Source organism: Temnothorax americanus, unplaced genomic scaffold, assembly GCF_048541705.1.
Source record: "Temnothorax americanus isolate GAGA-0224 unplaced genomic scaffold, ASM4854170v1 Scaffold18, whole genome shotgun sequence".
Taxonomy (NCBI): domain Eukaryota; kingdom Metazoa; phylum Arthropoda; class Insecta; order Hymenoptera; family Formicidae; genus Temnothorax; species Temnothorax americanus.
Window position 1 is genome coordinate 1,811,185 of NW_027509318.1, and position 24,038 is coordinate 1,835,222.

General features: G+C 42.0%; 5 protein-coding genes across 9 annotated transcripts; 2 read left to right on the forward strand and 3 right to left on the reverse strand.

Moving 5' to 3' along the window:
• The first annotated feature begins 571 nt into the window (after positions 1–571).
• On the forward strand, positions 572–4,355 carry LOC143896136 (uncharacterized). Of its 2 annotated transcripts, none has more exons than XM_077403732.1 (4): positions 572–714; positions 1,411–1,761; positions 1,847–2,153; positions 2,297–4,355. In XM_077403732.1, the coding sequence occupies exons 2-4, from the start codon at positions 1,428–1,430 to the stop codon at positions 2,742–2,744; spliced, it is 1,089 nt and encodes a 362-aa protein (XP_077259858.1). In that variant the 5' UTR covers positions 572–714; positions 1,411–1,427; the 3' UTR covers positions 2,745–4,355. The 2 variants fall into 2 exon arrangements, with proteins under 2 accessions (XP_077259858.1, XP_077259859.1); XM_077403733.1 differs by lacking the exon at positions 572–714 and adding an exon at positions 732–843.
• On the reverse strand, positions 4,344–8,901 carry Ilers (Isoleucyl-tRNA synthetase). Its single transcript, XM_077403702.1, has one exon. It carries the CDS (start codon positions 8,815–8,817, stop codon positions 5,203–5,205), a length of 3,615 nt encoding a protein of 1,204 aa, XP_077259828.1. The 5' UTR covers positions 8,818–8,901; the 3' UTR covers positions 4,344–5,202.
• A 631-nt stretch (positions 8,902–9,532) lies between these two features.
• Tace (ADAM 17-like protease Tace) lies at positions 9,533–14,854 on the reverse strand. The gene is made up of 14 exons (XM_077403716.1): positions 14,501–14,854; positions 13,891–14,029; positions 13,705–13,805; positions 13,517–13,638; positions 13,183–13,333; positions 12,917–13,107; positions 12,653–12,847; positions 12,355–12,493; positions 12,062–12,216; positions 11,893–11,973; positions 11,531–11,739; positions 11,171–11,409; positions 10,524–10,639; positions 9,533–10,443 (listed from the first exon to the last, which is right to left on the reverse strand). Exons 1-14 carry the CDS (start codon positions 14,559–14,561, stop codon positions 10,135–10,137), a joined length of 2,208 nt encoding a protein of 735 aa, XP_077259842.1. The 5' UTR covers positions 14,562–14,854; the 3' UTR covers positions 9,533–10,134.
• Positions 14,855–15,136: 282 nt separating this feature from the next.
• On the forward strand, positions 15,137–18,831 carry Eco (Establishment of cohesion). 2 transcript variants are annotated; one of them, XM_077403705.1, is made up of 6 exons: positions 15,137–15,258; positions 15,679–17,433; positions 17,706–17,931; positions 18,018–18,191; positions 18,280–18,485; positions 18,575–18,831. In XM_077403705.1, exons 2-6 carry the CDS (start codon positions 15,707–15,709, stop codon positions 18,696–18,698), a joined length of 2,457 nt encoding a protein of 818 aa, XP_077259831.1. In that variant the 5' UTR covers positions 15,137–15,258; positions 15,679–15,706; the 3' UTR covers positions 18,699–18,831. The 2 variants fall into 2 exon arrangements, with proteins under 2 accessions (XP_077259831.1, XP_077259830.1); XM_077403704.1 differs by having other exon boundaries at positions 15,167–15,393.
• Positions 18,832–19,375: 544 nt separating this feature from the next.
• Positions 19,376–23,866, reverse strand: LOC143896129 (putative ATP-dependent RNA helicase DDX43). Of its 3 annotated transcripts, XM_077403719.1 has the most exons (13): positions 23,630–23,866; positions 23,435–23,524; positions 22,676–22,760; positions 22,393–22,612; positions 22,052–22,279; positions 21,754–21,972; positions 21,553–21,679; positions 21,313–21,478; positions 20,947–21,189; positions 20,575–20,722; positions 20,156–20,397; positions 19,922–20,084; positions 19,376–19,842 (listed from the first exon to the last, which is right to left on the reverse strand). In XM_077403719.1, the coding sequence occupies exons 3-13, from the start codon at positions 22,714–22,716 to the stop codon at positions 19,717–19,719; spliced, it is 1,923 nt and encodes a 640-aa protein (XP_077259845.1). In that variant the 5' UTR covers positions 22,717–22,760; positions 23,435–23,524; positions 23,630–23,866; the 3' UTR covers positions 19,376–19,716. The 3 variants fall into 3 exon arrangements, with proteins under 3 accessions (XP_077259845.1, XP_077259843.1, XP_077259844.1); XM_077403717.1 differs by having other exon boundaries at positions 22,393–22,760; XM_077403718.1 differs by having other exon boundaries at positions 22,393–22,760; positions 23,604–23,866.
• Between the last annotated feature and the right edge of the window lie 172 nt (positions 23,867–24,038).

Genomic DNA, 24,038 nt, shown 5'->3' on the forward strand with positions numbered 1-24,038 from the left:
AACAAATAAAGAGCGAGATAAAGGTCAAGGGCGGCTCTTCCAATTCTCCCGCCACGGCCACGCGAATCACGCGATTAATCGACAGCCCGTTTTCTTTCTGGATCCGCGACATTCACGACGTACGCCCGAAACGTGGGACTGCGACAACAATCGAAGTATCGAAGTATCGAAGTTGCCCCGCGCGAGTGCACGGGAGAAAGAGCGAGAGAGACGATCGCGTTAATTATTAATTAGCTCAGGTGCGTATGTATGTATGTAGTATGTGTGTACACTGATGTACACGTCGTGGGTCTTCGCTATAAACAGCTATAAACCACTATTTGCGTCTCTCTTTCCCTCTCGCGCGCTCTCTTCCTTATTCTCTCTTCCTTTAGTTGTTTGTCGATCGTATTGTAAGCGTCCCGCTGTTTACAGGCCGTTATCGCGTCCCGCGTTACACGTTGACGGAACTGGGGGAGTTATGTGCGTGACGAGGAGGCTGTTCACTCGTCGGTGTCGGTAAAAGCAGGAAGGTGAAACGGACGCGGATCCCGAATCCCGAGTGACGACGTTCCTCAGAATTTCTCAGGATCGTCGACGTGTGCCATGAGACGTCGCCCCTCGGCCCCGACGAAGGAGAGCAGCATCCACCTCGCAGTCCCGTGTTGACAGATTCGCCCTCGGACGAGAGATAACCTCGCGAAGGACAGATTTCACTGCTGCTTTCTGTCCCGTGTACGCTAACATTTGTTTCGTTTCTGCCTTCCCGACTGTTAATTGCCTTAGATAATTGGCAAACGTCGCGTGACATCATCGTGAGACGTATAATTGTTACGCTTCGTGTTGAACCAGCGTCTAATTTTGGTACTACATTTGGTCCAAAGTGTCGGAAAATTAATAACAATTGATTGTAATGGGGACAATTTTATAAATAACATTGTAATCTTATATGAAATAATGCCTGGGCACAGATTTATTAAAGCTTAGTCGATCTCTCTGACATGTCGTAAATCGTAATGATGTAAAAGATAATTTTTTTTACGCGTGACTTTGGCAAATAAGTTTGTATCTTGGAAGAAAATTGTTCGTACCAACGAAGTTGAATGCGTAACAAAATAGATTTGTTCGTGTCGTTTGAAATTCCCAAGAATTCATGCGCTTGAAACGAGGATATACATTGAGCGTCGGAGAAAGAGAAAGCGAAGATTCTAAATCCAAAAAGTGCAAGCAACATAAACAGATCTATTATCACAAGATTATAAACGACAGAGAATAAATAAACTATTGTTAGAAGCAATTGTTTATTTGTAAACAGTCTTGATATTAGTCAGTGTTTGGTTTCAAGAACCAAGTTTCAGAAATGTGCAATATTAACTAGAACAATAACACACGGACAATTTTACTAATATTCACATATTGTTATTGTAACAGATCCGATCGAAAATAAGATGTCGTTGATCGAGGGAGTGGGCGATGAAGTCACAGATTTCTTCATCGCCATGTCCGTACTGTTTGTGGGATGGCTTGCTTGGTGCTCGACAAGTATAGCGGAACAACCACTGATACGTACGGTGCTTATACTGCGCGACCGGGCGCCAGCGCATATTCGGCGTATTGCGTCACGGAGAGCTCATGCCGAGGCTCATGCGAACACGAGTAATCTCAGTGTCCAAGACGCTGGTCGGCCGCAAAGTTCAGAAGCGGCGGAAGAGGAAACTCTGGAGACATCGTCAAATAATAGCGATAGTACACAGTCCAGCTGTCCAAATGCAGCTGCCGTGGGTAAATATTCTTTTCGTTTCTCTCTCCTTTGCGCAAGTGTTGCATAATAAATCCTTTTGATCAATGATTTAATTAATGACACTAGATACGAGCGAATCGCTTCAAGAAGTCCCGAGATCACCGGAATCTACGACGACGGAGGAAGTACTTATCGAAGCCATGGATTCGTTCGGCAATGCTGATCGATCCCTGCTACAAAGAAATGCTAAGGCAGATAATCCCGACACGTTAGACCAAACTGCTAGTAGTACGTCGGAAAATGCGCCGGAAGAGTCAATAAACGACAGCAATTCACCGGTGAACAACGAAATCACCATAAAATTGAAGTTCATAAACGACGACCAGAAAGTAGTCACGGGAAGTCTTAAAGAAATGTTAGGTGATTTTAAAAGGTAAGCCTGGTTTTTAACGTACGTGACAAAATTAGAGCACAGTTTTTGTTACGCTAAAAAAAAAATCCGATTTTTTAATATTTCTCATTTCCATGTTCGTTATCTTATCTCATTATCATGACTTATCTTTACGTTTCTCGTAGGAGGCACTTTCAAATAGAATTGGAAGCACGTAAGGCAGTGCGATTAGTATTCAATGGCCGCGTATTGCAGCCCGACACTCAGACCCTCGAGCAGTGCGGCTTGTTCAACGATTGCGTGGTACACTGTTGGGTGCATACGCCGCGACCGGCCACCGTACCGTCGTCCACGCTGGACAACTCGTCCATTTATTTCAATTCCCAGTCGTTCTCGGATCTGCCCACCGGCGCGGGAATAACGCATTCGATACACAACGAATGGGATTTGAGCCGGCTCCTAGTAAGCCTTCTAACGTTCCTCCTAGGTATGGCGTGGTACTCGCGATATCACTATGCTCAACTCTTCACCGCGACGACCACGCTCGCGCTCTACGCGTTGACCGCGATCTTCACCGTCTCTCTGTTCAGTAACTTCTTTCCCGATCAGGATAACATTCGGAACGTTGAATAATATGATGACGATGACGATGACGACGACGACGACTATTACGACTACTAAGACTACTAGGTTGCAATTTTTATAAAAGCACCTTAAATACAAACCGGTATAATATACATTTTAAAGTACCACGTATACTACAAGGCTAACGGAATCGATCAAACGGTAATCTTCGTCGTCGAGCATCTGCTTTCAACGTGACGCTCTCGAGATCAAGTTTATCGTTGGTGATACCGAGTTCACTACAGTTTGTGATTTTCATCTTTCTTGGTATTAATCTCGAAGGTATAAAACACTGATTGCGGAGTAATGGCAACATGCAATGCATATTTCTATTGGTATATTCTCGAATTTTAATTAAACTCCGTTACATACAGGAGGCGCGTTAAATTATTGCATAAATTCTAGCGTGGCGTTTCTTGCAGAAAATTCGAAAGGAACTTTTTTTATGGTTACGACAGCAAGTGATCTGTCTAACATACTGTATCACATGTATATTTAAAACATAATAATATATAATACGTATGTTATAGATTATATATCTGTATAAAGCGTACAGGGCACCCTCCGTTAAATTCAAAATAATTTAGTGAGTAATAAAAGTCAATAATTACGTTTAGATGCTAATTTTTAAATAATAAACAATTTAAGTTAGCTGTCCACAAACTTACCCCGCTCCGAAGAGTGTAACAATAATATGAACAATGAACGTGATACTACATCCCTCGAAAATAACTCGTGAATTTTAAACACATTATTAAAGACCGATTACATTTCGTATTCGCTCAAGCGTAATTATTTTTTATTCTTTTCCCTTTACTCGTTAAATTCTTTTAAACTGGAGGACCTTGCGCGTATATAAATATTTTCCGCAAGAAATATTGCTTTGCGGTGTTCATTACAAGGTAATTGGGAAATACGATAAAATAAGTTACTCTGAAAGTGCAGTTTTCTTTAAAAGATACATATAATTCTGAAAGGATAACTTTCCGTGCAATGAAGAAGTAAAAAATAAATTAATAGTTTATTTTCCCGATTTTCACTACGACTAACTCTAAATTGTAAAGTGAAAGGATTATAGAAATATTTTCTACATGTAATTACTTAGTTATTATCTTCGATTTTTTAGTGGATTATATTGGTGCTGTGTGACTCAAATGTTTTTTTGATTCGCCGAATTTACAAAAATTATTTTACGTGCGTTTTTAACGCGTTGACTGCCACGTCGTTCATACATGATTACTAATTCACTTTCATAAAAAAAATTCTTACGAAGCCATTCTTTTCTAACTTTTTTTTTACCGTAAAACTATGTTATTCAACGACGAGGCTTCTGTCATTATATATAAATGATTGAAAAAAGGACTGTTATTCGTGCACTAATGACGCCGTATAATGACATGGCAGTCAATGTGTAATGGAAATGTTGGCAATTATGCCTAATAATGCGTGAATTACAGTTACCATTAGTATAAAGCGAGTTCATTTGAATGGATTTTGTATTGATAAGAAGGAATTGTCTCCGCGATCTCTAAAATATCTACGTACGTTATACTTATTTGTACATGAGAAACAATTGCATAGTGTATTAATAAAATCAATCTTTTCTAAAAAAAAAAAAAATAGATTATTAAACGGATATTCACGTCAGATTCCGAAAGGAGCATGAAAATACAGGTGTGAGTTTCGTCAAAAGTGCTTATGGCATAACACGGGCGTGACATAGAGGAATAATATATTATGGTGGTCTCTGACTAGTGTACTATATAATTTGTTAGAATTAAATTAATAGTTATAATATATATACGATTGTTTTTTAGTTAATGCCAATAAATGTCTATTTATTTGATACTTTTATCATAGTGCTCTCCTTGTTTCTTAGCGATAAATATACATGTAAAGCTTTTTGAATACTGATATTTTAAGACAGATTTATATTTCATCAAATTATCTGTTATTCCTTTCTTACAGTAGTTACGAGTCATTTTTTTACAATGTTTGAGCGTTGATGTACAAGATACAAATCGAATGCGATGATAAAACTAGAAAAAAAATTGATATTAAAATTGCAATTGTACACAATTGTATTTATTTTTTAATTTACAAAATAGCCAATTCATATAAATTCTCATAAAAAATATATTTACTTTAAATCACGTTTAAGTTATGTATTAAATAAATACGCTGTGAAATGTTAACTTAAATCATAAATAACGCTTTCTAACGTGCTTCACAGTAAATACTTTTGTTGACGGAAGAAGGAAGATTAAATAAGATTCGCTATATAGGTCTTTCGCTCGATCTTGCAGATGCAATAATGTTTTTAGAAACTAAAAGAGAAACCTCAAAAGAGAACAATGCAGATTTGCGAGATTTAAGTCCTCGCTCTCCTTTTTCAACCCATTGATTAAATCGCAAGCCGGCAAAAGTCGCTTTTCATCACATCGAAAAACAAAGGCAAAAAAAATCGCTATGTTGACCTCGTTGACCTCGATACTTCTATCGTCTGTTTGTTGAATATGTCTTCCTCCACTGGCGTATCGTCCATCGTTCTGGTAAGTTTCTTAGAGTTAAGATACAAATCATACGAGCAGCCGTAAATCCCGAACACCAGATCGATCTCCTGTTTCAGACGTTTGTACGTGATGGGCCCCAGCTGCGAGTCGTACAACAGAATCTTGCCTTTCGAGGGCGAGCCGTATCGCGGTTGCATGTTGACGAGCGTCACGTTGACGTAGCCCACGGAGGGCTGCGATCCCGATGGCGTCGCGCCGTCGTCCCGTTTGGTCGCACAACCGGCCTGCGTCCTGGCCAACGCGAGCCTCATGTCCACGCCCTTGATCTTCTGCATCTCCTCGAGGATCACGTAGGCGTCGGCCGGCAACTCCGCCACGTCTCTCTGCGGGGTCTTGGTCGCGTTCTCGATGAACTCCTTGTGGCTGACGACCACCCTGGCCAGGTTGCTGCCCGCGTCCTTAATCTCGTAATACGCGACGGCCTCGTCGGAGGGCACGAGCCGTGCCTTCTTCCGCAGCTTCTGCACCCGATTGATCACCTCCCGCGCTATCCCCTCGTTGTGCATCGCCTCGTCAGCCGTGACGTCCAGGAGGATCAGGATGTTGCCCTCGCTATGGGCGTCGTACTGCTTCGACAGCTGCTCGGCGGTCGGACCGGTGAAGCTGAACATCAAACGTAGGTCCTGCTCCTCGAGCTTGTGGCCCTGCACGACGATCTCCTTCGTGGCGACGAACTTCTGCAGCTGTTCGTCGGACAGCTCTTTAATTGCCTGGATTATCTGTTTGAACTCACCCTTCAAACGTGCGCCAAGTGTCTTGTGGTCCGGCTCCGCTCTTAAGGTCACGCCGTACTTCTGCTTGTCGGTGGTGACAGTTAACTTCTTGACGTTGAGCTCCTCGAGGATATACGACTTCAGCGAAACGATGTCCTTCAGTACCTCGGCGTCCCGATGGATCACCACGATTTCGGGCAAGGGATACTTCGTGGGTATGACCTTCCTGTCCCGTACGATGCGGCCTAGCTGGATGACCGACTGCATGTGCGACACAGCCTTCTCTATGTCCTTGTTGATCAGATAATCACGCGGATGTGGTATCAGTTTGTAATGCACGCTACCTTGCCAGTCGTCTTCCTCTTTAGCGTCAGAACTCGGAGAAGACTCTCCATTTGCGGACTCTGGCAAGGGCAGGACCCACTTGGATAATCGTTGAAACATGAATTCCGTCAGGAACGGCGTGAACGGCGCGTAAGTCTGCACCATCGTGTAAACCGCCAGGAACAGAGTCGTCAACGCGTTCTTGCAATCCTTCGGGCCGTCCTCGCCCTTGATACGCTTTCTATTCATTCTCACGTACCAATTTGTGAGATTGTCTATGTACTTTATCAGGTAGGGCACCACGGTGTACAGCCTGTACTCCTTCATCTCACGTTTCAGGAAGACCAGCAGCGACTGCGTGAAGGATATAATCCACTTGTCCATTATATTGCTGGAACAGGAATCTAACTTCTCGTCGAATACAAACCAGACCCCCGTCTCCTCGTACTGCTCGATGTTCTGAAGGAGGAAACGGAACGCGTTGTACCACGGCAGAAAGACGTCCTTGATAACGTCCCGGACCCCCTCCTCCTTGAACTTCAGATTCTCAGCTCTCACAACCGGTGAATTGATCAGATAGAGGCGCAGGGCGTCCGCCCCGTACTTGTTGACCACCTCCATCGGATCGGGATAATTCTTCTTGCGCTTCGACATCTTCTGGCCGTCGGACGCGAGCACCAGACCGTTGGCCACGAGATTCTTGTACGGCGCCTTGCCGAACAGCGCGGTAGATATCACGAGGAGCGTGTAGAACCAGCCGCGCGTCTGGTCGATGCCCTCGGCGATGAAGTCCGCCGGGAAGTACCTGTCGAAATCCCCGCGGTTCTTGAAAGGAAAGTGCATCTGCGCGTACGGCATGGAGCCGGACTCGAACCAGCAGTCGAAGACCTCGGGCACGCGACGCAACGGCGGCTGACCGGGCCGTCGCGACGGGATGGTCAGGTGATCGATGTTCTCGCGATGAACGTCGCTCACTTTCACGCCCGTCAATCTCTCCAGTTCCTCGATGCTGCCCACGCACACGGTCTCCTCCTTGTCCTCGGAGATCCACAGCGGTATGGGATTGCCCCAGTAGCGGTTCCTGCTGATGGCCCAGTCGCGCGCGTCGCGCAGCCAGTTGCCGAATCGCTTCTCCTTCACGGTGTCCGGCACCCAGTAGGTCTCGCTGTTCGCCGTCAGCAGCCTGTCCTTGATCTCCTCCACCTTGAGGAACCAAGAGGGCACGGCCTTGTAGATGAGCGGCGTGTCGGTACGCCAGCAGAACGGATAGCTGTGCTTCACCGTGCTGCCGACGACCAGCTTCTTCTTGGACTGCAGATACTTGATTATCTCCTTGTCCGCGTCCTTGACGTACTTGCCGAGGAAGTCGCGAACCGGGTGCGTGAAGCAGCCGCAGCTGTCCACGGGGCACACGATCTCCTGGTCCTTGCTTATGATGCCGGCCTCCAGGCAGCATCGGAAATCGTCCTCCCCGAAGTACGGGGCTTGATGGACGATGCCGGTTCCGGTCTCCGCCGTGACGTAAGTGTCGTTCAGCACCCTGAAAGCACCTTTCTCTCTGTAATGCAGGAAATATGGAAACGGTGGTTCGTACGCCTTCCCTTTCAAGTCTACGCCCTTTCTCCTGTTGATTATAACGTAAGAACCCTTAAGGGTGTGCAACTGGGCCTCCAACATGATGTAAACGTCGCCGGTCTTCTCGTTCCTCGCCTCCACGTACTCAAAGGTGGGATTGACGCACAGCGTCATGTTACTGGGCAACGTCCAGGGCGTGGTGGTCCAGGCGAGCAGGGACACCCCAGGCTCGTCCAGCAGAGGAAAAGCCACGACGACCGACGGATCGACCACGTCCTTGTAATTCTGACCTGCCTCGAAGTTGGACAGCGGCGTGTTGCAGGCGGTGGAGTAGGGCATCACCTTGATACCCTGGTAAACGAGGCCCTTGTTGTACAGCTGCTTGAACACCCACCAGATGGACTCCATGTACCACGGGTACATGGTCTTGTAGTCGTTCTCGAAGTCGATCCACCGTCCCATCCGGCCGACGATCATCCGCCACTCCTCGGCGTACCTCATCACGATGTTACGGCACTCCCGGTTGTACGCGGCGATGCCCATCCTGGCGACGTCGTCCGGCCCCTTGATGCCCAGCTTCTTGTCGATCTCGTTCTCCACCGGCAGGCCGTGGCAATCCCAGCCGAATCGCCGCTCCACGTGGTAGCCACTTTGGTACGCGTACCTCGTCACGATGTCCTTTATGGTGCCGGCGAGGATGTGGCCGTAGTGCGGCAAACCGGTGGCGAATGGCGGTCCGTCGAAGAACGTGTACCTCGGCCGGTTCTTCGACAGGCGCATACTTTCCTGAAACACGTCCCCTTTTCTCCACGTTTCCAGCGTCGCGTCCTCCTCCCTCGCGAAGTTGATGGTCTCCGGGAGGTTCGACCTCCCGGGACGGGGTTTCTCGGCGGGCATCTCTGGCGCACGACGTTCCGTACCGGTTGGAACTCTCGTAGCCTCTCTGGCCTCTGGTAGCCTCGTACGAGAAGCCGAGAAGCTGACGCAATTGACCACGATTGACGTAACCTTCAATACGACCCGTCGCAAGAAAATCTAACGAAACTCACGTGCGCACTGCGCACGCGTAAACGGGTCGTCGCAGGTTAGCCGCGCGAGGTGTTCTGTCCCGCGGATTGGCTGTCGGAGGAGAAAGTTCTCGGGACATCGGAAAGCGCGTGTCGGGGAGCCAATCAGCGCGCCCGAATCATCTAACACGGTTTACACGTGAATGTGAATGACGCGAACACGTGCTAACCTTAAACCTCGGCTCGAGGTTATGTTTGACGTGATCTCGCGTGACTCTCGCGTCTCAGATATGCAAAAATACACCGCAAAAATATCGACATACGTATACACTTTATTTCAACGTAATCATTATTTAACAGATAGTCAACGTATATGTTAAAGAAAACATTTCCGGAAGCAATATGTATGTATTTAAACGTACACGTAACAGATTAAGAATTAAAGATAGTATAGAATACTTGGATCTTCGAAAAATTCTCAGTTATCAGGAACATATTTTTATATAAGAAGTAAACTAAACTGAAGTAGGTTGCGAATTCAAATATTTGTACTCAGCAACCGACTGCTCGATTCCGAAATCATTTTTTCCCCCCAAGACATTCCATTTCACTCGATTTTTTTTATTTAAATATTCGCACATTAGATTTTTTAAAATATCATTATAGATCGTTACACGATTAATATCTGTTTTTACATATCTTTACAATTGTACGTTAAAATGTTAAAATACTGTTAAAAAGTAAATTGTACAATACTTGGAATTATAAAGTAAATATTTTTAATATTTTCATTCTTGGTTCGTCGCCGATTTAAGTACTGTAATATATTAATGTAACGTGGCAGTTGTATCTTAATAATTAAGTGGCAAATGTCAACTTTAGAGAGAGATAAGTAATACTTTAAAGAAGAAAGACTTAGAAAATATCTTATATACGTGGTATCAAAACACAATTACAGTAGTGAAAAATTTCGTATATCTAATTCTCAAGTACGAACTATTAATTTCTTTGGACTACTAGAATGTACCGTTCCTTCACTCAACTACAAAATCTTACAGAAATTATGTAGAAGGTATATACACGTATGTATAACGTAGAAAGTAAAAGAGATATTTACAATATTTTTGTCATTCCGAGAAGATGTATAAACATATATATCACTTCAGGTAAATCTGACTAGATATCGAAATACGCGAGTGATCTAAATTCACGATTGATGCGGGACGTGCTGCGCTCTTTGTCGCTGACCGCCGACGTAAATCACTTGTCTCGGCTCGTCCGGGTGAATGAGCTCGTCCGTATGTTTCCACCGCCACTTCTTTTCGCTCTCCTTTACCCGTCTGTAATCGATGTAACTGATGACGCAGCTCGCCGGTATCCATATGATGGCGGTGATGATTATCACAGCACCGACTACATTATCTTTCAGAAAGCGCATAACTTTATTGATGTTTATATCCTCGATGATGTCCCAGAATCGTTCCACCACGTCTTGGATTGTCTTCTCGCACACACCCTAAAAGAATATGCGTGTGATATTAGACACTAGAAATTGGTCTTATTTTTATCAAATTTATTACTACGATTTCTTCTTACTTTGTTGCAAAAACCTTGAATGCACGGTGTCCCGTCGGGTAAAATATCTTGCGGGTCTATCGGGAAGCACGTTTCGTTCAAACTCATTCTGCAGCATCTCTTACACGCGTCAGCAACTATTAATAAAATTCGTGAAGTAGTAATATTAATAATTATACGCTGTACCTTTCAACATAATCAAAGTTAATTATAGTTGCTTTCCATTTACATCAAAACTCAGATAATTCTCATTTGTGATGTCATTCTGTCTTTATTATTCATTAATTGCCAAAAAAGATAGAACGACGTCACAAGTGAGAATTATCTGAGTTTTGATGTAAATGGAAAGCACCTTATATGATGTAGAATGAGTCGACTGTAAAAATTCCCAATTTTTTGACTTTTTTCAAACTTGAAAATAATATATAAAGTATCTTCGATTTCAATTAAATCGGGATAAATTATAAAATCTCAAGAATAGCAGTTGGTTCTATTAATCGCACAATTAATAAGCTATCCAATAATGAAGACCAAGTTCGTAGAAATAAATTGTAAAACAAGAATTCCATCCTTTTTGATATGAAAAGATGATACTGATTGATGTGCACGTAATAAAATATTCCCGTTTATACTTGTATGATATGCAGTACTTAAAATAAGATACATACTAGTATCGCACATGCAGCTTTGTAAGTTTTGGGTCTCGCAGTACGGCACGCATTTGCCTAGACGGCATTGACCACGTTCGAGACAACCGGTGCCGTCCTTCATGGGCGGGGATCTCGGGCATTCGCTGGACGCTCCGGTGCAACGCGACTCCTGTTCGCAAGTGGCGTATTGCGCGTCGCGGCATTTCACGCCCGCAGGCATATACGCGCAGCTTTGACAGCAAGGAGAGTTTTTGTCGCTGGCGAAATAAACAAAACGTACGCCGTTAAACATTTGTACAAATATCCCAAGGATTTTTATCGTAAAAATAGAAGAGAAAACGGATACACAACAGTACGATTCTATTCCAAGTGACTTACCTGCAAACTGCTCCTTGATTACTTCGAAGCTTACAATTTTTGTCGCAACACGAGTCATTGTCTTCCGTTCCTAAGAGGCCCGCGTCGCACTCTTCATCGCCCTCGACTCTTAAATTACCGCAGAACGATTCCTCCGGCTCTGAGAAACAACGTCCAGATTTGGCTTGAAGGACCTTCCTGATGGATCGCAGGCTGCATGGAGAAAATCTCTATGGAAAAAGAAACGAAAATTCTGTATAAGCACGTGCACAAACTTATACACGGCACGCGAGATAGAATATCTTCATTTAAGAAAAGTTAAAGTATCCAATGCGTCATATTTACATATCGAAATTATAGCGTGAATAAAGCATATACTCTACCTTATTGTTCACATCGTAGCCACTAACGCTGTAAGTATACATTAAGTAAGAGCCACCTTGGCTCGCACTTGGACTGCACTCCTGCAAATGATGTTAGAAAATTAAATTCTAGACTCGGGAATTAGAAAACAAAACTTGTATATAGCGATAACCGAATCATATAACTTACTGAGATATCTGGATCATGCTCGGAGCCCCAATTGTGACCGAATTCGTGTGCCGTAACTAAATCCGCTTCTCTTGTAATTACTCTTTGTCCATAATGATTTCTGCTGGAGCTCAGACCCGAATTCAGGTACAATGTATATCCGTTTTTGAAATACTCTGCAAGAGGATATCAATTTTCTATTGAGAAATCCAATATCCATGCAACTATCACTGTGTACTTCGTCAATATATAAATGTTGGAGCAATGTGTGCGCGAAACAGAATACAGAATGCAGAATGATTTTTTTAATGTACCTGGTGTGCAGATACCGCCCACCGAATTTCTACGAGGAGATCCTACGTAAGCCAATCCTAGAATACCACCCTCGAACTTGAGATCGGTAAACAAGTGAGCCAAGCAGAAATCCTTGTGGCTATATTCCCGACTGAACACCTGCATTAACGCAATAACATCGTGAGAAGCGACACTTAATTTCAACTGTGTTCAACAACGTTAATTTAACAAAATTGATCATATTAAAATTAATTAATAGATAATTAAAGAACTTAAGCTCTTAGGGCAATACTCTTTACAAACTGCATATATAATGACCTCGAGCAATGTACGGACGTCCCATTTCTCGCGAACCATGTTGTAATGCGTTTCACCGCCTCTGACCCGCGTCGGTTCGCTGTGAACAACGATCTTTTTGATAACAAAGCCCATTCCTTTGAAACCGTCCTCCTCTTGATGTTCTTGCCACAAAGTGTCATTGTAAATCTTATGTACTCTATCGATCAAACTTATCTGTAAATTATTATTATTATTGATTATAGATCAACGTATCTATAATTGTGTACCATTACGCTCATGTACCAGATAATTAATTGTAGTTTTTGTACTGCTGGCACCCATTTCTTGGTAAAATCGATAATCGGCGACCAATAGTAACGGACATCTCGTTTTTGTCGGTGTATATTCGTAAGTCTCTGTTTGCCTCTTCACTCTGCTGCTACTGTTATCCGTTTCCGTATCGTCCTCCTCAGAATTATGGTTTAACGTATAATCTGCGGCAAAAAGCACACGAGACATTACATATTTTATAAAATTATATTGTATCTATATTTGTAATAGAATCATACTTGAGTCTTCCTTGACGTAACCGCAGGTCTTTGGCGTTCCATGTGTATGACCCTGTCCATCTTGGAAATGCTCCCAACTGAGTTTAACGTCGGAAGATTTATAAATAATCATCGTTTGATTATCCAAATGAGAAAGATGCCTCCAGGATGGCTGAAATACAAATTAACCTCCTTATTACAACAGAAAATCCGTGTCCAAAAAATTACACGATTCACAATTATCTGAAATACAGTTACGTGTTGCAAACTTTCTTTTTTCGACATTACTAAAATTGTCCGAATAGGCGTGTCATAAATTTTTACCACTGTATACATTTTGCCCAGCAATACTTACCTCAATATGAAAAGTCTCGTCCGAGATTGTTACACTACCAGTCACGACACCGTCATCGATATGCATCTGAGCGTGAGACTCGATTTCTCCAAACACTCGGCCATGATAAAAATTATCATGATCTACGGGACGACATTATGAAATGTAACAATCTTTGAATTTTTCTGCTTCGTCGAATTGAACGTTACCTAAATGTACAGTTTTCTCCTTCCCATCGGCGTTGACCTCGTACGCCTTAAAGTTGGAATGTATAACTTCTCTTCTAGGTGTTAAAATTAGTCGAAAATGGCTGCGGTCAAAAAAGAGATATCAAGAGAACGGCATTAAAACGCAGAAACGTCTAATATAATTTGCGGAACAATCGGACATCTTACCGCCCGTGCGAATAGAATTCCAATTCGCTTATTTTATTATATGGATGATAACTGTGTTGAACGCCTCGCTTTACGATCCTATGTTGAAGGTGAGTACTGTGAATTGTTTCGTAATATCTCAAGCTTCTGTGAAGGCCATCTGTCAATAAAATTTTGATATTAGACGATTAGAACCGATGTAATTGCACAAGTTGCGCGTATGCGATTCGCGACAACAACGACCAACACATAAAGCTGAATTTCTTAAGATTCCAACAGTAAGACAGTGAGATAGATCTATTGTTCATTTTAGTAAAAATTAAATAAACGGACATTAAATATTCTGAGATGAAGTTTGAAGGATTTGTTCTCAAGTTTCTGGCATAACTGGAAAGAAGTTAAAAAGCCAAGGTTTCCGTTCTGTCTGTCGAGTTCTACTCCAGAAAGGATATTCATTTTCAATTTTGGATAAAGAGAGACCGCAAAACGTCTCGCCGTGCGTAAGAATTTTTTTTCTCAGCTTCAAACGAAGGGTTTGGTGTTAATTTCTTTCACGTTGATCGCGAATCAGTCCCGCAGCGTGACTAATTAAAAAGTGACAGTTGCATAAATCGAGACGTGTTCCACTTACAAACACTTTGGAGAGTGACGAAAGCACAGCAGTAGATAAATAGAGCGTTTCGCTTCTTCATTGTTGAAGGAGAGAATTAACGAGGCAGGTATAAAAGCACGGTTTTTCCCCCCTTCGTTTTCTCTCCGCGATCTTTTATTATTGACATCGATCCGCGACGTCGCGTCACAATTCTGTAAATACTTCGGGCACAATCGGTTGAAAAAGTGATTTACGGCATAGTAACGTGGTTGGGAAGCGCAAAGTTGGATTATGACGGATTATCTAAGCATCGCTTCTCTCTATTTACATTTGTCATGATAACGATCTACACGGATACAGACAGGTTATGTTCCGCGTCGACCATTAACTCTCGGTCTTTCGATTGGTCAACGCGCCCAGACGGCCCAGAGAGCCGATGAGCGAGCAAAACGGGCTAATTCGAGTCTCTCAATTTCCGAAACTCATCGAGACGAAGCCTTCTACTTTCGAAAATTAATCGATAAATTTTTGGAATTTTAGAAAGCGGAATCTCTTTGTCGATTTTCTCTTGATTTTGCATAAAAAATTGCAAAAAATTATTTCAACTGGATGCTCGATACACATTGCGAGAATATTTGGCGCGAAAATTGACGCATGCGCGCGATCGTCATGCGCGACAACGCACTGCGCATCCGTTGTGACAAAACATTAATTGCATTTAATTCTCCTTTGGGGCTGTTTCCCGCGCTGTTTCTCTTGACTCTTGACGCAATTCCGAATGTAAACCTGTGTGAAAGGTACACTGATTTCGCATATTCTTGGTGAATATTGGTACGCAACGTTCGCACGTCGAACGTCGCTTCATCGATCGCCGACGATCTTCGACGCGTTCGGCGGAGTCGCTTCGTCAAATTCGCCGGTCGTCCGTTCAGGTTAGCCTTTGCGTCGCAAATACTTTTTGACGTGCAATTTTATTACGCGTCAAGTTTCTCTCATACATTTGTACGACTGGCCGCGTTAATCTCGCGAACGAAAGATTGATAAGTGTATGTCGCGGGATTTTAACGTAAATTCTCGTCAATATTTCCATCATCTACGTTCCCAGATTGTCAATCGATTGTAATGTCTCTCTCATCAGATTCTGTCATCGGTCCAATCTACGACCTACTTTTGAAATCTCGACGTTGTGCTTACTTGGATATATTTTTTTTTCTCAGATTGTAACTTCCAAAGAGTTACTCGACAATGGACAGCAGCCGAGGAAAATTGCTTTGCACCCCGCGACGGGCACAGAAGTGTCTTTTCGCGCCGTCCACCGATAACTGTCAGAGTTCAGAGCGCATTAGAGATGACAAATTCTCGGGAGAAGAGTCGGATTTGGGACCCATGTCACCTCTGGCTCTCACCGATCAGAGTCCAAGTAGCAGCAATTTCAGTTCGCCAGGCAGAGAATTGATATCTCCATTCGCGACGCCGGAAAAGTCGGCCCTCGATACGTCTTGGGATCGTTTAAGGTTCACCAAGGAGGACCGCTCCATGTCGCCCTTTACGTCCCTCAAGAAGGTCACCAGAGCCGCCAGATACTCGCCGAAGTGTCAATTGCTCGGTGGCGGTCGCTCCCCAAAATCGCTGCCGTCCACGCCGAACAAACTGATCGATCCGTTGACGCCGCAACGCTTGAAGACGATGGGAGCGGAACATAACAACGAGATAGTACCGGAGACACCTCAGCGGAGCTTCGCCACGGAGCTGCAGAACCAAAGTATCACGGAAACACCCCGAAAGAGCAGGACGCCCGAAATCAGACAGATCACGCCGTTGAGCTCCATAAGCAAGACGGTTCCGTTGCCGAAGCTGCACAGGCGGAAGTCTTTCAGCGCGATCGAAACGGGCGAGGGTCTCTCGCCGGAGCAGAAGGAGAACACGTTGAAAAGGCATGCGCGCGATCAGCCGGTGGCGAAACCGATGAAATTGTTCAAGGCCGACGAGGGCTTTGTGCCGCGTGCGAGAGCGTCGCTGTTTCAGGAGAAGAGGGACGAGCGTAGCCCCCCGAATTGTTTCTCATTAAGCACGAAAACGTTCTACAGCGGCAGCGCCAAGTCCGAGCGGCCTTTCGTCAATGTCAGAAGCAGCGACGTCAAGAGGATACGAAGCTTATCCTCACATGGCAACGGTAGACGTTCGTTGACGGCGAAGAAGCGGAGATTCGGTAAGATAAACGCTGGCGTGTGCCACGGTATCAAGAAACCGAAGCCCAAGGCGAGCACGGAGGCGTCGAAGATGGAGGAACAGCACGTTAGTCCCACGGCTTCGAGCAAGAGTCCTCCCGTGGAGGAAGCTCAGCCGATGGAGGCGAACGCGGTTGCGGAGAGAGCCCCCTCGCCAGCGGTCGATGAGAATAAGCGATTTTTCAAAACCAACAAAACGATCAGACAAAATCAAGCCGCTACGGTGACGGTAAATGATAGGATTAAATTGAAGGTAGCGGACGGTAAAATTGCGTTGAAGGAGAATCAGAAGCGCACCCCGTCTACAAATACACAAAAGCAGAAGCCGAAGACCGCTGACGTCTCTTTAGACGCCACCGATCTGACCGTCGACGAGCCGGAGGTTGAGGGTACGTTGCAGCAGGACAAAGTCGCGGACATTCTGAAAATTCTCGAGGACGACTGGGCGAACGACGACTACGACACGATGGCACCACTGACTCATATAGCGAACGCGTTTTCCCCGTTAAACTCGGCGACAACGTTGCCGAAGGACGCGATCGTGTCTCCGGCTACCGAGCTCAGCAACATGACCTCGACGATGAACATCAAAGACGTTGCTCCCTTGACGAACTTTGGGAATCTTTCGCTCGACAGCACGAACAACAATAATGATGGCGAAAAGAAAACTGGCGAGAAAGATGCCGAGAAGAGATATTTTCCGTTGTTTAAAAAAGGATATTCTGTACCCGATAATATTTTCGAGTACGTTCCTGAGTAAATCTCGAATCTTATGTCTATCTATAAAATTTCAACTTATATAAAATTATTTACGTTTGTTTGCTCTTGTTAATTTTATTATTCTGTATTATAAAAATATTAATTTTGTACTAATGTCTTATTAATATTCTGAACTTGTTCATATTGATTTATATTTTTCAATGTACAACTGTCTTTTGAAAAATTATTTCAAGTGCAAAGATACTGTCGAAAATTCTAAATCTATTTTAATGAAATACATTTGACTTTTGCTTTAGGGAGACAAATAACGGCAATACCAGAAAAGCAGCGAAAAGAAATATGCAGTGGCAGCTATCGGCGAAAGGTGGTGGTGCGGATGATCAATATCAGCTGGATGCTGGTCAGAAGCGTTTCGGCGCCACTCAGTGTTCGGAATGTAACATTGTGTACCAACTAGGCGATCCCGAAGATGAGAATGCTCACTTGAATTATCACAACAGCATACGGACTCTAAAATTTCAGGTACGCCTTGGTTGTATCTGCATAATTAATATCGCGTCACTGTAGATACGATATTTAAAGACTTCTGTTACACACGTTGATTTCAGGGATGGAAGAACGAGCGTGTTATATCGGAGAACCCTTTCACCAATAGCAGAATAATCTTAGTCGAGCCACATGACCCCAAGCAACATTGGAAGAAAGTGTTGGAGATTTTGACAGTTGTAGATAGAGATTTGGGACTGGCGGACATGAATATCTCGGATTATCAGAGCAAAAAGGTGAATATACGTTATTTTACACATGTATTGTTCTTACAATCGCATTTAATTTAAAAACAGTTTGATAAAGGAAAAATACATCTTGCAGATCTTCTTGTATGTACGCGAGAAAAACGTTCTCGGAGTGCTGGTGGCGGAACATATTGAAACGGCGTTTCGTATGATTCCCGAGCTGATGGACCTCAACTGTTGCACCGCCGAGAGTACACCTACGAAATGCGGCGTAAACGTCGTTTGGACCGCGATGAGTCATCGCAAACAGGGTATAGCCACTAAACTCGTTGATACTTTGAGGTAAACGTTATATTAACATATATATATATATATAGGTCGACTGTTTCCAAAGAAGTGCGTTATCTAGACTATTCCCATTCGTGTTTCAGAGCCAAATTCTTTTATGGTTACGTAATGTCGTTGGATGACATAGCGTTCTCAATACCGACTCCAGGTGGCAAGATCTTTGCCGAGAAATACACAAAAACGAGAACCTTCAAGGTTTACAATTAAATCCATTATATTTCTGCTCCAATATTCTTATTTTATCGTATTTTACCTTTATAGTTATTATACATTTTTGTAACACTTTTACTATACATATTGATACGAATGAAATAGAAATTAATTTCTTTCAATTTTATAAATAATTTTAAACATTAATTTTACATTTTTTTTTGTTTAAATTGTTATGTTTTACTGTATAGTTTTAAACCTAATGAGATACTTTCTTTTGTAATAAATTTTAATATAACAAAAGGTATAAATTTAAGATATGTAATATAAAGTCTATAGATTTAGATGCTAATATATCGAATTACTTTGGGTTTAAATTATAAGTTATTAATACACTGTTCTCTTGAAATGAATACATTTAGTGATCCCATCTCCAATTAATTACATATAGATTCTTGTCAGTCATTTTCATAGTTCTTGCGCAACTTGCTATGAATAATATATTTAACAGCGAGTTATTGTATATATAATACGAGAAATGTGTTATATATTTAAAATAATGTGTTAGAAAAAAAAAATAAATATGAACTAAACTGATTCAATAAAAAAAAATATATTTCATTAATCAAACTCTAATATTATATGTTATATCTTTTGAACAAATAAAATATGTAATGTGTAGAATTTAATTGAAAACAAAATTAAATATGCTAATAAGTCCATATTTAGTAAACTTTGTGGTACAAAATTATATTTCGATATGTTTGGTAACTAAGACAATATAAGGCGTTGCTAATTACAATGTATCATTATTCTGATTGTATCGTGCAAGCGCATTTTAATCATTCTATATCTCAATAAGATACTTAAACTATAAAGTAGATCTTAAATCATATAATTAACTTTGGTAAGTTACAAAAAAAAAAAAAAAGAAAAGGAACATTGAGTTGTGTTCTACGAAATTAATCTCATCGAAATTGTACGAACTAAAAATAGTATCGCAATGTGTTGAACCTGATATTGATTATACTGAACACAATGTAATCTATATTCCTAGCGTCATTAATTGGCCGTTTTAAGTGCGATAGCGGCTTCTACCGCTATTTCTGTTGAATCCTCTGACACTTGATTGCTCCGCATCTTTCTTCTTCTTCCATGCGTCATATCGTTCAGCCATTTTATACACTTCCTCAGGTACTTCCTGAAGTAAAAAGCACGAGTTAGTTGAATCCACTCATAGAAAGTTTGAAAGAATCTAAGTACCGTGTATCTATATTAACCTGATTAGCCTCTTCGAGAATGTCAATGAGTCCCTTGGCATGATGCCAGTCCTGCCTTGTCATAAAAGTGATACTCTCGCCTGTTCGACCTGCGCGTCCAGTACGGCCGACTCTGTGAACGTATTCCTCTATATCCCTCGGGAAGTCGTAATTCAGCACGTGCCTAAAATGAGGGCAAAAATGTATCGATGTTGTATTTCGAATAATGTAATACGTTTCGTACGTTAGACTCACGTAATATCTTCAATGTCGATTCCTCGACTAGCCACATCGGTCGCGAGAAGAATCTGAACGGCTCCAGTCTTCAGATCTTCCAAGGCTTGTTCCCTATCTGTTTGATCTCTGTCGCCGTGAATGCTCTGACAATCGATGTTCGATAAGGCCAGATCGCTAGAGATATCGTCCACCTTTGCCTTCTTACCGAAGAATACCATCACTTTATCGTTAGAGCCCATTTCCCGGAAGAACTGGTGCATCTACGATATATTATAATAAATTAATAATAATAATACAATTAATGACATCTCTAAGATAACGTATAGTCAATTCTGTATTTATATACATTTAGAATTAGATTTAGAAAAGATATTGTCTCAAAATTCTCATTTTCCAGGAATGTAAGAAAGCATTAATACTTTCAAGATGCTACTAACCATTTCTGACTTCTCGTCTTCGTTGACCATACAAATCCTCTGTGTTACAGAGTGGACAGCCGCTAAATCAAGTGATCCGACAAATACTTGAATCGGATTTTTCATGTACGATTGAGCTAAGCGTCTTACACCTTGAGGCCACGTAGCGCTGAATAAAAAGACGATAATATCTGTTGCATTAATTATATATAATACTTATGCTCCATATGAATTCTTAGGCAGCACTACATTTTAGAAAGTCAATATAGAAACCAATTATCTATTAAAAATTAAAAAATCAAGATTCTGACGAGATAAAAAAATATGAGTGCAATTCTTTTTCTTAAAACAATCCCATTTTAATGATAAAAATTTTTAAAAAGTGATTTATACCTCGTCATAACAGTTTGTCTATCTGGTCGCACACCCAGAAGAGTCTTACGAATTTGCGGTTCGAAACCCATGTCCAGCATACGATCTGCTTCGTCAAGTATAAGATACGTCACAGCCGACACATCCAATATATCTGATTGAACCAGGTCGTTTAATCTTCCGGGAGTCGCAATTACTATCTGCACACCCTTCGACACAGTATCTATTTGTGCTTTGCGACTTCCGCCACCGTACACGCACACCCTTAAATAAATAATTTTCAATCAAGATACATATTATAAAGCCAAAAATGTATAACTATATTGATATTATAATTTCAATATAAAAACATGAATGTGCAAGACGTATTATTCGAAACAAACTTACGCTCTAATGCCGTGGTAGGAGTACTTCGCTACCTCCTTCTCAATTTGCAGCGCCAGTTCTCTCGTCGGTGCCATAACAAGAACATTTGGTCCAGGACGCTCATCGCGTGGAGTTAGTTGCCCATCGATATGGATCAAAGCGGGCAGTAAGAAGGCAAGAGTCTTTCCTGAAATCATAATTATACTCTTTTACAAACAGGTGTATATGTATAATAAATTGTAAAATAAAAATAATCGAAACCTGTTCCAGTCTGCGCTATCCCAATGAGATCCCGACCGCTCAGCAGAATAGGCCATGCCTGACATTGTATAGGGCTTGGTTTTTCAAATTTTTGTTTTCGTATTTCTCTAAGGATGTCTGGATACGCCTGCAATATGAATAGAATAATATATGTATCGGTATCTATGTTAAAGTAATAAAGAACCTCATAAGCTCAATTACCTGGAAGGCTTGTTCGAAAGTTTCGACGGGATTTGGTATTTTCATATCCTCGTCGGAGCCCCCTTCGTTCTCGAAAACATGTCGGACTTCTATGTTATTGTTGGTCTTCCTGAAACGAGCGACTTCCGACTGCGGCATATCAGCAACGTCCGGATCCTCTTTGTAAAAATTCTTTATAATAGGAGGCAAAGCCGCCCACCTCTTCTTCTGGCGTTCCTCCTGTGCCGAGAAAATTGTCGTTATACTTGGTTTAGTCATAAAATAGTTCATCTTTTATTATATTATGCGCGAAACATACATATTCTTCATTAGCCTTGGTCCAATCAAAATTAGCCCAATCAACCTCTTGGTTTTGCTCGGGCATAGCCGGCATAGGTGCCGGTCTTCGCATAGATTCTACCCTTTCCTGCATGTTACTTCTCTCAGTTAATAACTCCTCTATCAAGCTCTTAGCTCGTTGTTGCGCGTCATCGGAACCCGTTAGCGTCACAGCAGTCTGTCCATTTCCATCATTTTGTCTATCGATCTAGATAAAGGTAAAAGAAGTCAATTATTAAATATAGGATTGCCTGCGACGGATTACGTCTTGCAGCACATACTTCATTATATTGATTACGTTTGGGATAATATTTTATTTACACTGATCTTGGCTTGGCTCTCATCTTGTAGAGCCTTAATCTTGCTGCCACCCCTTCCGATAACTCTTCCAATGTTGTTGGTGTCAATGTACATAACAAGTCCGTTTGTAGCACCTTCTGAAGCGACATTACCATCATTACTCCTTCTATACGAATCGTCACCGTAATTCAGTGTACTCGAGTCATCTCTCCAGTTATCTCCAGAGAATCTGTTAGAACGTCTATACAACTGATTATCTCTTTCCCTTCTACCTTCTCTTCTCTGATCGTAACCTCGTTCGTACCTCCTCGATGGCGTTCTATTATTATCCCACCTGTCACTCATTGTCGTAAGTAACACAGATCCTTGTATTCAAAACTCAGTACACTCTGAAATTATGTATATTGCAGTTTTAACATACAACAATTAAAATAAGAGATTTTATACGGATAAATATAATAATTTTATATTTTATCTAATTTGGAATCGAACTTTTTCTTCACGTATGCACGATAGACATTTCTAATTTCAAGAAATAGCAAGAGCACAAATAACCATTTTAATATAAGTTATAACTTATAATAATAATAATACGGACAAATTGTTTCAAAATATCATTAAGATTCTTCTACCGCTATCATATTGAAATGCAATATTGTCCGGTATACATCTAAATAAAAATTAAACTTTTCTATATATATATCGTCACTCCTATTTTGAGATAAAAATGCACATAGAATTCGACTGGCGTGTATCCTACATTTCCAGCCAAAATAGACCATACAACACGTGCTCCAGATAAACGGATATTTATCAATTTACAAATTAAAACGAGTTTGCCTTTGATATATCTGTCCAATCAATTATAATAAAACGCACAACGATAGAAATTAATTTATTTCGACGTATACCGCTTAACAATACCAGGAAGGAAAAATCTACAATCCTCGCTATCGCCGTGGTGAGATAACGCGAGAGCCTCGATAAGCTTCAGAAGCTGTACACGAGGCCTTAAATTATATCGTAAAAGTAAATATACGTTCCAGTGTTCCATAAAACTCACCGATGCTTTGCGGTTAGATTCCTGACGCTTGATGCCACACTCGTATTACACTGAGACAGCGGGATACGCTTACCAGGCTTATCCGGCGTCCTGCGAGAAGAACGAACATAAAAAAAAGACAGACAGACAAGACTCAAGAAATAAACAAACATAGGACAGTAGGACGCACTTTCCGCGACGTATTCCGACACTCACTCGGCTTATCCTATTGGTGTGTAAAATATGCGAGGAGAATCGAGTCGCTTGTCGCAGTACTTGCAGCGTCCGATGTTCCTTTCAACGAACGGTTTACGATCTCGAATGAGTTCGGCGTCCATCAGCGTCCATCTACTTGTCTACTTGTACGTTCACTGTTCTGCGCCAAACCGCCAAATGACAACAAGCCCACGTGATCGGCTCTCGCAACTCGCAACGACAACAGTCGCAAGTCGCAACTGGCAAGTCTGCAACGTGTCGGTCGTGTGTACATACATATGTATGGCGCGTGAAGAAAGCGTTTCAAAAATTTAATACATTTAAGAGATAAATAAAACAGAGTATAAAATATCAAATTTTTAAACCTTTAGATTCTTTAGAAACTGTGTCGTCCGTTGTTAATTGATCG